Source organism: Gadus morhua, chromosome 16, assembly GCF_902167405.1.
Source record: "Gadus morhua chromosome 16, gadMor3.0, whole genome shotgun sequence".
Lineage (NCBI taxonomy): Eukaryota > Metazoa > Chordata > Actinopteri > Gadiformes > Gadidae > Gadus > Gadus morhua.
The window spans coordinates 165,001-179,834 of record NC_044063.1 but is presented as its reverse complement, the minus strand read 5'-3'; the positions used below and the strand labels follow the sequence as shown (position 1 = coordinate 179,834).

The following is a 14,834-nucleotide window of genomic DNA, read 5'->3' as shown; positions in this document are numbered from 1 at the left end:
ATGTCATTTCAACAATCGACACCTGTGCATGTTATGCTAAATAGCCCCCATTGACGCTGTGACAACGTGTAAAAACAAATATATGTGCAACGAGACAAATACATATTATTCTTGCGTGGCCTACAATATAAGTACACCATGTAGATAACGGTATTAATTGACTGCATACTCTAGAAACACACATGAAACAATAAAGAAACAGACGATACTGAACCGTTAGCGCAATGAGCCTTTTGGCAGTACCAAGTAGAGGCACTAGAGGGCCCCAATGTGCGTTTCTGTACTGCTCAGTACGCAGTGGCGTTTCTACATTGAATTACACCACGGGCGAGACTCCCTCCGAGCGCCCCCGGGGGGGAGGCACAAACAGCCATGTTTTATCATAACAATATGAGTGCAAGAGAAACGTCAATTTTTCAATTGCAAGTAATTCGAGGTGTGACTGACTTTAGCCCACTAATCCCATTAAAGTATTGCTCTATACCAGGCGCATGCCGTCCATATGGGCAGGTGGGGCTGCGAACTCATTGCAAAAGCATGATCCCAAAAAGATAGTTTGTAAATCTTTGCTCCGAGTCTATTTTCAATAATGTGATTGTCACATTAACTATCTATAGTTCTGTAGGCTTTACGAATATTTTTGGTCGCAATGGCGGAGCCAGAGGGGTGGCCGGGGTGCGAATTTTTATTTTTGCAGGGTGGTAGCGGGAAGCTCATCCCTGATTGGCTGGGACTTGTTGGCTGGGACTTGGCTCGCTGGGACTTTGTCAGAGGGCTTGTGTGAAAATCACGAACGCAAATGAATTAAACGTTGTTATAAATCAACACGAATAATGTGACACATGATACCCACCAACTACACGGCAACTCTATAGCTACCTTTCTTTAAGTACAAATGTTAGCTCACTCGTCTAAAAGCCCCTGTGAAACTGTTGAGGAGATGGAGCTGCTGGAGGTTAGGTGTAGATGGATAAGAATAAACCGTAAGATTTCTGATATTTGTTCATAGTGGTTCTGCCACACCCCACAACCAATTACATTATAGGAAGAAGGGCCATAAAATCTGTAGGCCTATCCATAGAATATTTTCGCGTGGGGCTAAATTAATTTTAATAATGATTTTCACCTATCAATCCACCTACTACACGGCAACTCTATAGCTACCTTTCTGTAAGTGCCAAAACAAACGTTAGCTCTTAATGCTAACTCGTCTAAAAACAACTACTGTATAACATGTGTCACACTATTGATACAATGATTTGTGTTGATTTATAACAACGTTTCATTTATTTGCGTTCGTGATTTTCACAAGCCCTCTGTTTTCACAAGCCCTCTGACAAAGTCCCTGCGAGCCAAGTCCCAGCCAATGAGGGATGAGTTCCCTCATGAATATTCACGAGCTTCCCGCTACCACCCTGCAAAAAATAAACTCGCGGCCGGGGTGGCACTGGACACCCCTGAAATCTGATTCAAACGGCAATACATTCGCTACCGGCAAATCGGCGAGGAAGAGAGAATATTTCCCCCAGCTCACGAGTCATGCGAGAGACTGACTGCGGCGATTGGCGAAAGCACCATATTGAAGTAAGTTTTAAGGTTTAGCATCGGGTTTGGGTTTCCTTAACAACTTTTACGAAAGTTGTATCGCTGTGTAGATACATATTGGCAAATTGGCTCCATAACAGTTAATCAAATAAGAGAGATTGGTTCTCAATTTAAGTAAGTAAGTTACAGTGTTTAGTGTGTTTAGCTAATGTGGGGTAACTAGTACAGATGTCAGTGTAGGACAATTCCGGTATTTTGAATATTGAGCCCCCTTTCGGGTTTGTCTAGGATGAAATAGAGTGGTTGACACCGAAATTTTGACTATTGGCCTGTCTCGGGCAGGGTTCGAGTTCGGATTCCACCTCTGTGGGGGTGTCTTAAAGTTGTTGACGGGGGGGGGGAGGGAAGACCTTGCCGGCCTTGCACTCAGTTGTTGACGACGACGACGACGGGGGGGGGGGGAGACCATACCGGCCTTGCGCTGAGTTGTTGACGGGGGGGGGGGGGGGGGGTGGGGGAATATAGGACGTAAATATGGGCTATTATGACACGACGCTCTGTTCACTTGCATGGGCCCTTCACAACAACACCACCGTACTTGGTTGCTAAGCGAGGTCAACGTCTTTGGCAAACTATTTCTCTGCTGATCAACACTTTGCTTGTTCAAAAATAAATTGTAAAAAGACACCCTGTGAAGTTATTTTTTCATTATCGAAAATAAGCCCCTTCAGGTCGAATCAAGTAACCTCCGTTTTGCGTCGGTGTCCGGTTCGCCCTGTATGGGCTTATTTTCCCGATAATGACCGGCATTCTATTATCCCACTTAACGTCAATATTACTCTGCATGTGGAAGGGAAGATAGCCTCATTTGTAATTACAATATTATGCTGCTGTATATTCAGAGACCCAACAGATATTTGAGTTTTCTGCTTTCATGGGTGCCAGACCTCTCTCTATGGGAGCGAGCTCCCACTACTTCCCACCTAACTCGAACCCTGGTCTCGGGTATTTGGCTCATTTCGAATCGCTCCTGCCTGCTTCACATTGGCTGGCTAGCTACGGGCATTCACAAACCTGTCCAGTGTTGTGTCTGAACGCGTTCATTGAACGATAGTTCATGAACTCGTTCATATTTTGGGTGAACGTGAACTGAACGTACTGTATTACTGCCTGATCAGTGGTGTAGTCTATTTTATTGTAGTAGGTATACTGTGATCATTCCCTCCCAGCCTCGTACAAACCCGTCCCACCGGTACGTGTACGTCAGCATAAAAAGGCCATTGACGTCATAAATGAGGTCCGGAAAAAGAAAGTGGATGAAAACTGTACTTACATTAAAACAATTGCAGATGTGCTCCTATTAACTGCCACTCAAAATATAGCGCAGAGAGGTCATCTAGAGTCTGATGACTCTCACAACAGGGGTAATTTTTTGACAATTTTAGAAGAAATAGCAAAGCATGACCCTCTCATAGAGAAAAGGATGAACGCATGTGGCAATGCTAAGTACACAAGCCACCAAATCCAGAACGAAGTTCTTGAGGGCTTAGCTGAGATGGTACGAAGTGAAATAATAAGGGAAGAAAAAGAAAATGAGGTTTTTAGTGTAATTGCAGATGAAACCAAAGATTTAAAGAAAAAAGTACAAATGTCTGTAGTTGTGAGGTACTATTACAATGGGGCCATCCACAAAAGTTTTTTACACTTTCAGTCAGCTGAAAGCTTAGATGCAGCAGCTCTCACAAAAATGATAATTGATTGCCTTGGAAAACATGGTCTGGACTACAAAAATAATCTTGTGGGGCAAGGCTATCACGGTGCATCCGTCATGAGCGGAAAGCCTTGTGGTGTGTCTGCGCGGATTAAAAACACTGCAAGTTTTGTATTTTATGTGCACTGTAATGCACATTGTTCAAATTTGGTTCTTGTCAATGCTGTACAATCAGTGCCTGAGGCAGTTCACTTTTTTGCTCTCCTGCAGAAGCTTTATAACTTTGTATCTGGCTCGTACGTTCATCTCAAGTGGCTTGCAGTTCAGAAAGAGCTGTATCCACAGCAGCAGCCCAGGGAACTACAGAGACTTATGGATGTAAGGTGGGCATGCAGATATATGGCATGCCGTAATCTGAGGGACAGGCTTCCAGCAGTTCTGAGACTGCGACAGGATATCGCACTTGGAACAGGGGCGATAGATCAGGGGAGGCAAAGGGCCTTCTTCCTCAGATAGATTTACACTGCATAGGGCTTTTGGTTACCTTTTGTAAGGTGCTTGGTGATGCCAAATGTCTTTCGGACATGCTCCAATCCAGCTCTTTTGACCTAGCAAGGGCTGTGGATCTAGTAGGTGCCCTTACAGACACATAACAGGAATACAGAAGTGAGGGTTCCTTTGGAGAACTATGGGAAGAGGTTGAAGAGATTGTAGGGCACTGCAAAATAAGTTTACAAACAATGTGTAAAAGACAGTCTAAAACAAGCTCAAGATTTCCTGTAATGTGTCTTCATGACTCATTAATGATGAGCACTGTAGGAAAGAGAAATGGTGACCAAAGTGATTGTGAGAGCTTCCAAAGAGCTATCTTTTATCAGGTGCTTGACTGTCTCACAGCAGAGCTGCAGAGGCATTTTTCCAATAAGAATTGTGAGATAATGCAAGGGGTCCAGTCTCTCAACCCAAAGAGTACAACATTCTTGAATGAGGAGCCTCTAGCCTTTGCTCAGACCTTTGAGTCCCATTTAGAGGACCTCAAACATGAGGTTAATCAAACCAAGCGGCTTCTTGTTAGTAGAGAGAAAAGTGGAATGGACCTACGGTCTACTCTCCTTGAATTGTTGTGTTTCTGGAACCTTCCATGAGCTATTTCGACTTTGTACGATTTCTGTTGTTACACCAGTCAGCAGTGCTTCTTGCGAGAGAAGCTTCTCAGCTTCAAAACTGATTAAAACCCACCTTAGGGCAACAATGTAGAGTTCAGATTCTCTGCCCGAGCCCGAACCCGACCCGACCCGACGCACTTGCCAACAGCGCGCATGATAGGTGAGACTATATCGGCTGCCAAAGGACTAGTCAGATAATTAAAACAATCTGGCCTGTTTGCGGAATTGTCAAAGACGGTGCTACAGATGGGGGAGACACGATTTAGCACAGTTTATCTCACGCTCAAGTCAGTGCAAGACATATACCCAGAGCTACGAGAGAAGCTGGAGACCCGTGGTGAGATTGCACACATCGAGAATATTGATCCTGATGCATTGAGCTTTCTGGTCACCTTTTTGGAGCCATTCTATAATGCCCAGAGAGAGTTGGAGGCGACAAATATGCAACCACAAACCTGGTCAGCCTCTGGTTTGAGAATCTGAAGAGACATTGGCAGCCCTCTCCCACGACTCTCCTCAGCAAGCCTTTGTGCGCCAGAGACATGCCGAGTATTTAGTGCAAAAAATCCAGGTGAACATGACGCACAAGGTTGCTCTTTTCCTCTCGCCCAACTTCAATAAACTGAGGATGATGTCCCCTGTAGATATATCTGAAGTACATGCCCACGTTCGCACCCTACTCTTGTCTGTGGAGGAAGATGCTGCAGCGGCTGGCAATACTGGCTTTGAACGACCATCAGCGAGGCCCAGGAGAGAGCCAGACTTTGCAGATGATAACGAACCAGCTGCCGTCGTGGATGAAGTGGCCATGTACATTTCACAGAGGCATGCCATGGATGACGACAGGGAGCTACTGAAATGGTGGAAAGTCAATGGATTGGTGTACCCAAAACTAGCCAGGCTGGCAAGATCCGTCCTCTGCATTCCAGCAAGCAGCAGCGAGCGGTGTGCAGCGCAGCTGGCCGAACGATAGAGCAGGAGGTCCGCTCTGAAACCAGCCACTGTGGACGCACTCTTGTTCTTGCATGACAACATGTAGAACGTTGTAAGTAGGCTATTGCTTTGTGATTAATATGCTATTAGTGTAGCCTGCTACTAAATCCAAGGATAAAGAACAATGCGACAAACAAAGAGAAACAATGTAGGACGTACAATGTAGGACGTCCGTCATCAATAAACGAAGCTTTCGCCGTTTACAATACCTCGCGGGTACTGTGCATGTTCTTATTATCTCCCTGTCACAAGGAAGGGACGATTCTGTCGACCAATCAACGAACAGCGTGTGTAGCTTGAAATTGCCTGCACCCTTTCAGGGGTCTCAGGCCCCGTCCACACGAAGCCGATTTCATGGCGAAACCGCAAAGGTCTTGTACTGTTCGGCTTTCCGTCCACACGAAGCCGGCGAATCCGCTGACCGAAACCGCAAACTTCTGAAACCACCCTCGGAGGTGGTTTCAAATCTACCCGGTTTCGTTTTGGATTCGTGTGAACGCCTGAAACCGCCTGAAACCGTAAACCATGACGTCATCGCCCCCCCCTTCGATCCTCTAGCCAATGACTGTTAAGCCCGCGGAGTCTCAGAACTCACAACAACAAGGATTTCTGTAGCAGAAGCAGCGCCCCTTATGGGCCTGGAATGTGTACTACAGCGTTTCTACAGATCTACCCGGTTTCGCTTGACTCCGTCTTTACGGAGATACTGCGAAACCGGATAGATCGAAACCGTAACGGTTAGGGTTAGATTTCGGCTTCGTGTGGACGGGGCCTCAGTAGCCCAACGGAGGAGTACTGCAAGACAAGTATGGCTCAATATGGCTCTTTCCGGATCACGCCCCCCTTTGGTGGTGGAAACGCGAACCGTGCCGCACCTTTGCATACTGAACCGACCTGTACCCTAACCTGGGCTACACCGCACCTTCACTACTGAGCTGAGGCGTGCTGATCTCCCGGCCCGTGTCGTGTTCTCCCTGCAAAACAGGTCTGTGAGAGGCGGTCTGTGGAACGTTACAACAAACTACCAGAGGGGTTTCTGGGACAGCGAGGGCTAGATGTTCCTTAATTCAACCATCAACAGAGGAAAGAAGAAACCAAATAAGTTGCAATGAAGTCAATATCTTCATGTTACTCATAAATGTATTTTATTATGAAAAAGAAGCACCAAGTCAATGATACATATTATGCATGCCGTGCTATAAATCTTAGCAATAGACAATTATGTCAAAATCACTCCTGTTCACAACAGGTATATCCCCTTCATAAAGGGCATCCCCTTTTCACGCTTTTCACCCCTACTCCTTTAATATGAAATTCAACCCTATATAAAAGGTTAACCTTCTTAGATTGGCATTCAGCCCTTTATAAATGATGCAACCCTTTTTCTTTATTATCCACTCCTTCATAAAGGGTTTACCCCTTCATAAAGGAAATCACCCTTTCATAAAGGGTTTAACCCTTTATAAAAGGTGCCAGACTTTCATAATGCTATTCCCGCCTTCGTAAAGGGTTCAACATTTAGTAAAGTTTTCACCCTTCATAATGTGGTTCTCGGGGTGACCTGGGAACCCTCCATGTGATGAAAGACCCGGCAGCACGGTAGAGCTGCCCACCTTCGGTCTCCTTTTCCTGCTGCATTCCTTTAGCGCCTCCAACTGAGTTAGCAGCCTGTATCAGCCGGGTCACGGTTTACATTCAATGAACATCAGACTAAATGTGTCAACATGTCTTCAAGCACATGCATACAAGGCAAATCATGTATAGGAAGCAAAAATCCAAAACAAAACGTTTCTGAAACTAGTTTTGAAGAAACTACAATTCATTGGATTACTTTGTAGAAAATAGTTTGGCACACAATAGTTTAATAGTTTATAGTTTCATGTGATGTAAACAAATGGGGAACTCAACTGAAAATCCCTACTATTCACTGTGATCAAATCCTGTGATATTGACCATTTTAACAATGAAGGGATGGATTAGACCTTTGTATGTCACCAATACTGATCCACACCAGTAAACACAGTGTGTTGTTAGTTGACCTCAAAAGTATGATGATACCTTCAATGAGCTAATTAGTTTATCTAGAGGAGCTGTTTACTCTCACCTGAGCCATTTCTGAACACAGAATGATTTAATAAGCATTTTAACACTGTATAACCTTTAATTATCAGAGTTTCACAAGTTGTTTATTATGCTCTGCCTAATCACGGTGCAAAACAAGTAGAGATGTAGGTTTAAAGTAATTTACTGTTTGATACAGTTTTATACGTCACATATTGGCACTAAATGTGACCTGTGGATTTGAAGGCTTTCGCTGTTTGGCCTAACATTTAATTTAACATGATAAAATCGTATCGACATTCAAAATAGACATATGCTGTTTTCAAGCGATGTTATATTATATAACAAAAACTCATAAAAACCATGATGATTTTCTTTTCATTGTTGATATAAAAAAAATGAAGGACCAATAAGCCCCCAATTAAAGTTATATAAACTTAAAATAAAGTATACTAGTTCTCCTTTGGTAACAGTCATAATAATGACCAAATGCGAAATGCAATTTGAACTTAAATTCTTCTTGAGCATATTCCTCCCTGCAATCGTTTGAATTGTTTTTTAACCGAATCCAACTCCTCTGCATTGGAGACAGCGTCCAACGTTAACCGTCTGTGCTTCCCTCTGTCCTAACTCTAGTCTAGGGAGCCAGCTTACTTTGGTTTGTCTTTAGCAGGCAGCGTGGCCGTGATTCCTTAGTACAATGTAGAGGTAGTAACTCATCTTATCCGCAGCGCGCCCCACACCAGGGGGAGCCTCCTGGACTCCCTAACCCTGGCTTCAGCGGTGACAACTAAATGAATCAGGAAAAAACAAGTGGCTGGGGGGGGGGGGGGGGATTGTCTTACCAAAATATAACAACAAATCTAAACTCCAGCGCGGTGGGGCTAGCCTTCAAACGGCAGCAGATTGCATCTAGGTGGAGGGCGACGGGCGACGTGCGCTGTCCTGCTATTGGCTGGTAGTGTCGGGCCACTCCCCACGGGGAGGGGCCGCTTAATGGCCGCCGGCGCTCCGCTTCTCCCCAGACATCCAGTCGATCCCGATGAACGTCAGACTCATGACCATGAAGACGAAGCCCAGCGCAGTGAAGCACGCAGCCTGAGGGAGGCGGACAAAGAGGTTGGGGTTAGCCTAACCCAAACCTACAGACCCTACTAACCCTAACCTACAGACCCTAACCCTAACCTACAGACCCTACTAACCCTAACCTACAGACCTTAACCCTAGCCTACAGACCCTACTAACCCTAACCTACAGACCCTACTAACCCTAACCCACAGACCCTACTAACCCTAACCTACAGACCCTAACCCTAACCTACAGACCCTACTAACCCTAACCTACAGACCCTAACCCTAACCTACAGACCCTACTAACCCTAACCTACAGACCCTAACCTACAGACCCTACTAACCCTAACCTACAGACCCTACTAACCCTAACCTACAGACCCTAACCCTAACCTACAGACCCTAACCCTAACCTACAGACCCTACTAACCCTAACCTACAGACCCTAACCCTAACCCACAGACCCTAACCCAAACCTACAGACCCTACTAACCCTAACCTACAGACCCTAACCCTAACCTACAGACCCTACTAACCCTAACCTAGAGAACCTACAGACCCTAACCTACAGACCCTAACCCTAACCTACAGACCCTACTAACCCTAACCCACAGACCCTAACCCAAACCTACAGACCCTACTAACCCTAACCTACAGACCCTAACCTACAGACCCTACTAACCCTGACCTACAGACCCTAACCCTAACCCACAGACCCTACTAACCCTAACCTACAGACCCTAACCCTAACCTACAGACCCTAACCCTAACCTACAGACCCTACTAACCCTAACCTACAGACCCTAACCTAGAGAACCTACAGACCCTAACCCTAACCTACAGACCCTAACCTAGAGAACCTACAGACCCTACTAACCCTAACCTAGAGAACCTACAGACCCTAACCCGCAGACGTTAGGGTTAGCCTCAACCTAACCTACAGACCCTACAGACCCTAACCCTAACCTACAGACCCTACAGACCCTAACTCTAACCCTACAGATGTTAGGGTTAGGGTCAAAATTCAGAGTAACCAAAGGAATCCAGAAACGGATCCAAGGTATTTCGACCCATCACGACAAGGTGCTGGATTGCAATGTTTGGCGCCAGTATTTTATTTCACCAAAATCTCAGAAAACTCTTTCATTTCAGGAAAGTGTTGGGATCAAAGTGTGTGGGGGGGGGGGGGCTCATTAGATGTACCTGGATCTTTGGTCTGGACGACATGGGCTCCTGCTCTATGGGCACGATGCGAATGTAGAAGAGCCCTGGGAGGATGAAGATCAGACAGGGGGCGGTGGTGGCTCCTGGATGAGAGTATAGAAACAGTTTATTAGGTGCAGTGACGGGGACACTGTGCTGTGGAAGGCGCCGTCCTTCGGAGGAGACGTAAAACCGAGGTCCTGACTCACTGAGGTCATAAAAGATCCCAGGGCACTTATCAAAGAGTAGGGGCTTCCCCGGTGTCCTGGCCCAACCAGGCTCATTCAATCTGGCCCCCTAATCAGCCTCCTGTATAATTGGCTGACTCATTAATTCCCTCACTCTCCACCTCAAGCTGGTGTGTGGTGAGCGTTCTGGCGCAGATTGGCTGCCGTGCATCACCCCAGTGGGGGCTACACACTGGTGGGGGTTTGTGAGGTCCCCCCTTCATTGTAAAGCGTTTTTGAGTGTCTAGAAAAGCGCTATATAAATTCAATCCATTATTATTATTATGTGCATGTTATAACGTGCACAATATACATCATACATTCTTTCATGAACTGCAGTATCTTAAATGCTGAGAATGCAATATCCCCATATGAGCAATACATGTTCTTTCTTATATCTCAGCTATCCTCAAATATACTATATATATAATACTATAAGAGTACTGATAAGAATCAACCATCAAACACAGACCTCGACCATTGACCTCCTGGTTCTGACCCGGACTAATGGCTAAAGGATTAACCACACATATGAAGCGGTACCCTTAGAAAATGTGAACGTGAAATGTGTGGTCCCCCATAAGGAATGTCTACTTTGCTACTTCTTTCTGGTGGCTTGGGTTTGTTCCTGTGTCTGCCTCGCTCTCCTTACAGTGTGACATGGGTTCCCCCTGCCCTTCTGCCACAGCGAGTCCCGTAGGGATGGGTTAGGGTTAGGGTTACGCCGTACCGATGATGCCGAAGATGTCGCGGATGTTGGGGACCAGGATGACCAGCAGGTTGACGCAGAAGAGGAGACACACGGCGATGGCCACGTGACGCGCCCAGTGGAACGGCTTCTCAGGGAACAGCAGCTGGAGCAGGGCCCGTCGGATCTGGACACACAAACACATACACACACACAAGAGCACACGCACACACAAGAGCACAACACACACAAACAAGGACACGCACACAAACACACACACACAAGAGCACACGCACACACACACAAGAGCAAAGGCACACACACACACAAACACACACCCAGATCATGTTAATCAGCAAGGCTTGAGTAATGTAGGAGTGTGTTCGGTCGAAAGGGAACATGTGTGCGTTTCATTTTGTGATCATAACTTTGTGTCGATGTAGGTTTTTTATTTAGAGTTTCTACCTGTTTGTTCAAATATGGGGTTCTAACTATATGGAAGTTTGTGAAAAGTTTAAGCTTCTGAATTATTAAACAGATCTGCACATAAGCAAACATTTCTGCCTCAAACATGTACTTGAATATCAACAGCAGAACCAAAACGGTATTCTGCCAGTACTGGTTTATCTTTTACTTTGCTTGCTCAATCAAACTATTCGATTAGCCCTATGGAGTCAAGTGACAGAACTGGGTACCAATTTGGACCAATAAGAAGCGATGATTGTGGGACCGCTGTTTGTGGTCCCCCTGCAGTCTGGTAACAGTCCCACAGACTCTAGGGTTAGAGGGTCCCTAACCCTAACCCTAACCTCACATCCAACGCCTGAGGGAAGAGGCTAGGGTTAGGGTTAGCTAAGGTTAGGGTAACCTCAGATCTGGGGGATAGGACTTACTCTTTCTTTCGCTTCATAGTTGTTTTGACCAATCATGTTGCCAGAGGGACTGAGTGAGTGCATATGTGTGCGTGTGTGTGTGTGTGTGTGTGCGTGTCCTTACAGGGAACAGCACCACGGGCACCGTCAGGGTGACTGCCACCAGGACGGCCACTCGCACACACAGGATCAGCGTGTCCAGAGGGTCCACCTTACTGTAGGTGTGGAGGAGCTCCGACTCCGTGTTGACTGTGGACACACACACACACACACACTCACACGCACACACACACACACACACACACACACACACAAACGCACACACACACACACACGAACACGCACGCACACGCACACACACACAAACACACACACACACAAACGCGCGCGCGCGCGCGCGCACACACACAAACACACGTACACATACACAGACCCACACACAAACACACACACACACACACACGCACATACACACGAACCAACACACACAGACTCACGCATACACACACACACGCACACACACACACGAACAGACGTACACACGTGCGCACAAACGCACCCAAGCACACACGCATGGGCACACACACACACACATGTACACAAGCACATGCACACACACGTAAACACACACACATGTACCCAGATACACACAGAAAACTCAAATTACATACATATACAGAAGCAGAGCTACATAAAGAAAATATATAAATTTAATGGTGATAAAATAGTGTCTGCATCATATAGCAGTTGGTACCGTAGAAGGTGAGGTAACCGAAGATGGCAGTGAGGAGGTACATCACAAACATGCCCAGGATGGACACGTTGGCGATCCCCTGCATCCTCCTCTTGGTAGGGCTTCAGGTCGGAGAACACACAAACAGACACTCGTTCTCAAATACGGATTGATACGGATATCATGGAATAGATGGAATAGAAAAATATTGAACATGAAAATATGATATGTGATTATCATTTATAACAATAATAGCAATAATATTTGCATTCATATTTATCTGTAATTATATTATTGATATAACTGTTCCTATCATATACACTAATGTATATGCATTCACAATGTCTCTTGAAGAGCACATCTGAATGGAGACGTCTCTCCCGTCCTGGCTTTAGGGTTAGGGTTAGGGTTATTCCACGTCTTACTTGCGTAGCTCGGTGTAAATGGGCAGCACCTCAGGGTGGCACACGAAGGCAAACGCCAAGATGGGAATGGCATACGCCGTCTGAAACAATCACAAACAGCAACGTGGTCATTGCAGAAAGAAACTGGCCAGCATTCAGGGGGGGGGAGTCTATCATACGCAAGCAAATGGAGCTAAACTGTACTGCAGCTTTAAACCAGGCCCCTGGAGCCCTCTAAACTGTAGTGCAGCTTTAAACCAGGCAGCTAGCCCTCTAAACTGTAGTGCAGCTTTAAACCAGGCAGCTAGCCCTCTAAACTGTAGTGCAGCTTTAAACCAGGCAGCTAGCCCTCTAAACTGTAGTGCAGCTTTAAACCAGGCAGCTAGCCCTCTAAACTGTAGTGCAGCTTTAAACCAGGCAGCTAGCCCTCGAAACTGTAGTGCAGCTTTAAACCAGGCAGCTAGCCCTCTAAACTGTAGTGCAGCTTTAAACCAGGCAGCTAGCCCTCTAAACTGTAGTGCAGCTTTAAACCAGGCAGCTAGCCCTCGAAACTGTAGTGCAGCTTTAAACCAGGCAGCTAGCCCTCTAAACTGTAGTGCAGCTTTAAACCAGGCAGCTAGCCCTCTAAACTGTACTGCAGCTTTAAACCAGGCAGCTAGCCCTCTAAACTGTACTGCAGCTTTAAACCAGGCAGCTGGCCCTCTAAACTGTACTGCAGCTTTAAACCAGGCAGCTGGCCCTCTAAACTGTACTGCAGCTTTAAACCAGGCAGCTGGCCCTCTAAACTGTACTGCAGCTTTAAACCAGGCAGCTAGCCCCCTAAACTGTACTGCAGCTTTAAACCAGGCAGCTGGCCCTCTAAACTGTACTGCAGCTTTAAACCAGGCAGCTGGCCCTCTAAACTGTACTGCAGCTTTAAACCAGGCAGCTGGCCCTCTAAACTGTACTGCAGCTTTAAACCAGGCAGCTGGCCCTCTAAACTGTACTGCAGCTTTAAACCAGGCAGCTAGCCCTCTAAACTGTACTGCAGCTTTAAACCAGGCAGCTGGCTGGGAGTAATAGATACCTATGGGTGGGTGGGCTGGACAGTTCAATGACGGACGCCCCCCCACCAACCCACAAATAGCTTGTGACCATATGCGGCCAGAGGCATTACCCTTTCAAATGTCCAGTTTTTGACATCTAGGGCTTTCCGTTAGAGACCCTCAATGCTGCCTGTTAAAGGACGCGTGTTAAATAGGGTCAGAGTTAGGGTTAGGTTAAAGGACGCTTGTCATGTACGGACGACTCGAATGTGACTAGCGTCAGACAAACACAAAAAATATGCAAATAGGTTACTTCAATAGTGAACCATGATAGTATATTCTGCATTTATCAAATATCAGTGAGGCAGGACATACTTGCGAATTTATAAAATGGAGTCCAACGCCCTAACCACTATACCCTCCTAAATCCCAACTGTTTGGGAGCCCCCTGATTCTACCACTGCATTGTGCTAAGTCCCCCAGAAATCCTCAAAGTGGACAGTTTGTGTGGGTTTGTGGGGATTGGGCTGGGATGTTTCTCCTGTGATCTGACCTCTCTGTTGACGGTGAACAGCTTGGCGGTGCAGGTGTCCTCAGGGATGGTGGCGTTGGCGGAGAAGTTACCGAAAGCTTCCAGCGGGCAGGGGATGTTAAACCTCTTGTAGATGACCTGTAAGACAGAGGGTGAGAGAGGTTTGAACAGAGAGAGATATTAGAGTGAGAGACAGAGAGAGAGAGATGTAGGTAAGGATTTCCTATCAGGGGATTTGTGGATACATGTAGTTAAGGAGCAGGTTATGTGTGAGTGGATGTTGCTCTTGAAGGCCGACATGTTGGGCTGCGGACATTGGGGCACACACACACACACACACACACACACACACACACGCACACGCACACACATGGACGTTCGGAGATCAAACCCAAGCCCACCCTCCATTACCAGACTATACAGAATGATAGCATCCCATAATAATACCTCACCGAGGAGAGGAAGAAGACCATACAGGTGAGGGAGAATCCACTGGTGTAACCCAGGTAACCTGTAAAATGACATCATATAATCCAGGTCAATCCTCCGGCCAATCAGTACGCTTCAGACATTGATTGACACAGTTTATTGATCTCAGGAGAAA

At 46.3% G+C, this 14,834-nt stretch overlaps 1 protein-coding gene across 1 annotated transcript in view; it reads right to left on the bottom strand.

Annotated features, from left to right (window-relative positions):
* Nucleotides 1-6,537: 6,537 nt before the first annotated feature.
* Nucleotides 6,538-14,834, bottom strand: part of slc38a5b (solute carrier family 38 member 5b) — an 18,344-nt gene continuing 10,047 nt past the window's right edge. Inside the window, exons 9-16 of the mRNA XM_030381234.1 lie at nt 14,683-14,741; nt 14,252-14,368; nt 12,695-12,774; nt 12,291-12,391; nt 11,661-11,785; nt 10,707-10,851; nt 9,750-9,853; nt 6,538-8,574 (exon numbers count right to left, since the gene is read on the bottom strand). Coding sequence (XP_030237094.1) covers nt 8,470-8,574; nt 9,750-9,853; nt 10,707-10,851; nt 11,661-11,785; nt 12,291-12,391; nt 12,695-12,774; nt 14,252-14,368; nt 14,683-14,741 — 836 coding nt within the window. The 3' untranslated portion in view covers nt 6,538-8,469. The remainder of the gene's footprint in view (nt 8,575-9,749; nt 9,854-10,706; nt 10,852-11,660; nt 11,786-12,290; nt 12,392-12,694; nt 12,775-14,251; nt 14,369-14,682; nt 14,742-14,834) is intronic.